The following is a 1567-nucleotide window of genomic DNA, read 5'->3' on the forward strand; positions in this document are numbered from 1 at the left end:
TGTTGCTGTGGTTTAACAAGTGAAACCGCTAAAATTACCTTTTATCTTTAAATAGTCGATTGATTTAGACATTGTAGAATCACCAGAGTCAGAGTCATAATTGGGGATTTAAATCTCACTGTCAGAAGACAAGGAAAGGAAAGGAAAGGAAAGGAACTTTATTTACGTGTCTAGTTGTTCCAGTGCTGAAGCACTAATTGGGGACACTGTAAACTGAAATTAACAATTAATGCAAATCAAGTCAAATGATGGTCTCTGAGGAGAGGGGAAACCGGAGTACCTGGAGAAAACCTCTCGATGTAGAGGAGAGAACCAACAAGCTCAACCCACATATGACACAGAGTCTGGAAATCAAACCTGAGCCACATTTGTGGGAGGCAAAAGCTCTCATCACTGTGCCATCCCTGCACCCCTAATGAATGGGTTAAAAGTGGACCTAGGTGGTTTTAAGGAGGTCGAAGGTGTCTGCTAAGGGTCTGATGTTTCAGTTGTCCTTTCTTCTGTCGCCAAGCCACCAGATTCCCAAATATTTACGTTTTTGCATTCATGATTTTTATTTTCTGCTTTTGCAGCAGAAGATAACAGCACATACAAGGTTCAAGAGTACTTTTCATACAACAAGTATTCCTTCTATGATTTGGAGAATGTTATTGATTCATCAGGACGACGGCAAATCCAACCTGACCCAGTAGTAAAGTATCAGCACACAGATCCTTGGGCAAAAAAGGCTGAGACCAGTGCTTCATAGTTGTGAAACAGAAACAGAATCAGTAGTCGCTCAGGTTCAGAATAGCCATGCAAAAAAAGTCTTGTAATTCATGTTATAATTCAGGTTATGGTATAAAGCAAGTTTGTCCATATTCAACCAAAGGAGAACTTCTCATCCCACATTCAATTTGTAAATATTACGAGATGTTTTTTGATTCCCCATTTCTGTGTGGTAATTTCTTTCTCTAACTGATGTTTAATAACGAGCAAGTTGCAGTAATTTTCCTCAAGATTTGAAAGTTTGTTTCTCGAAAAGCCCAAAGGGTTAGAGGGATTTATGACATTTGGAACATGCTATAAAGTTTAGGACTTTCTCGTAATGCACATCTGTTGTTTGGTTGTGGTAAGGTCATCATTAATTTTGTTTTGCAAGAAAGGGATATTTTTTGGAATACGTTTGTGCATGTGTTGACAATTACACAAAAAATGATCAAATGTTTTTTTAACCTTAAATTCTTTATTGGATGCATCATTTTTGTTATCAACATTTTGTACCAACTGCATCTCTCTCAATAACCATATAACTTTTTTATGTTGAGCCAATACAATTTGCGTAAGAAGTGGCGTAACAACTGAACTTCAGAAAGAAGATCGCACAAGACCAAGGGTCTAAACTTAAACAACGCCCCAAAAAACTTCGTTTGAAAACTTGTCGATCCTTTGCTTTAAAATTATTTGCATAAACTTCTTCCAAAAGAGAGCGCTTTACTTGCTCGCCATATCCATCAGTATCTGAGCTGCTGCATGCAGCCCGCAGTAGGGAAACTCGGGCCTCCAAAAGTTTGGTGCTGTGAGAGCC

General features: G+C 38.5%; 1 protein-coding gene across 2 annotated transcripts in view; it reads left to right on the top strand.

Annotated features, from left to right (window-relative positions):
• LOC138005548 (uncharacterized) overlaps nucleotides 1-1207 on the top strand; it is a 3666-nt gene extending 2459 nt beyond the window's left edge. The window contains exon 3 of one of the 2 annotated variants that reach the window (XM_068851759.1): nucleotides 573-1207. In XM_068851759.1, the coding sequence (XP_068707860.1) occupies nucleotides 573-748 (176 nt within the window). In that variant the 3' untranslated portion in view covers nucleotides 749-1207. The remainder of the gene's footprint in view (nucleotides 1-572) is intronic. The other variant, XM_068851766.1, reaches the window with a different exon arrangement.
• The last annotated feature ends 360 nt before the right edge of the window (nucleotides 1208-1567 follow it).

This window comes from Montipora foliosa, chromosome 1 (genome assembly GCF_036669935.1).
Source record: "Montipora foliosa isolate CH-2021 chromosome 1, ASM3666993v2, whole genome shotgun sequence".
NCBI classification, from domain to species: Eukaryota; Metazoa; Cnidaria; class Anthozoa; order Scleractinia; family Acroporidae; genus Montipora; species Montipora foliosa.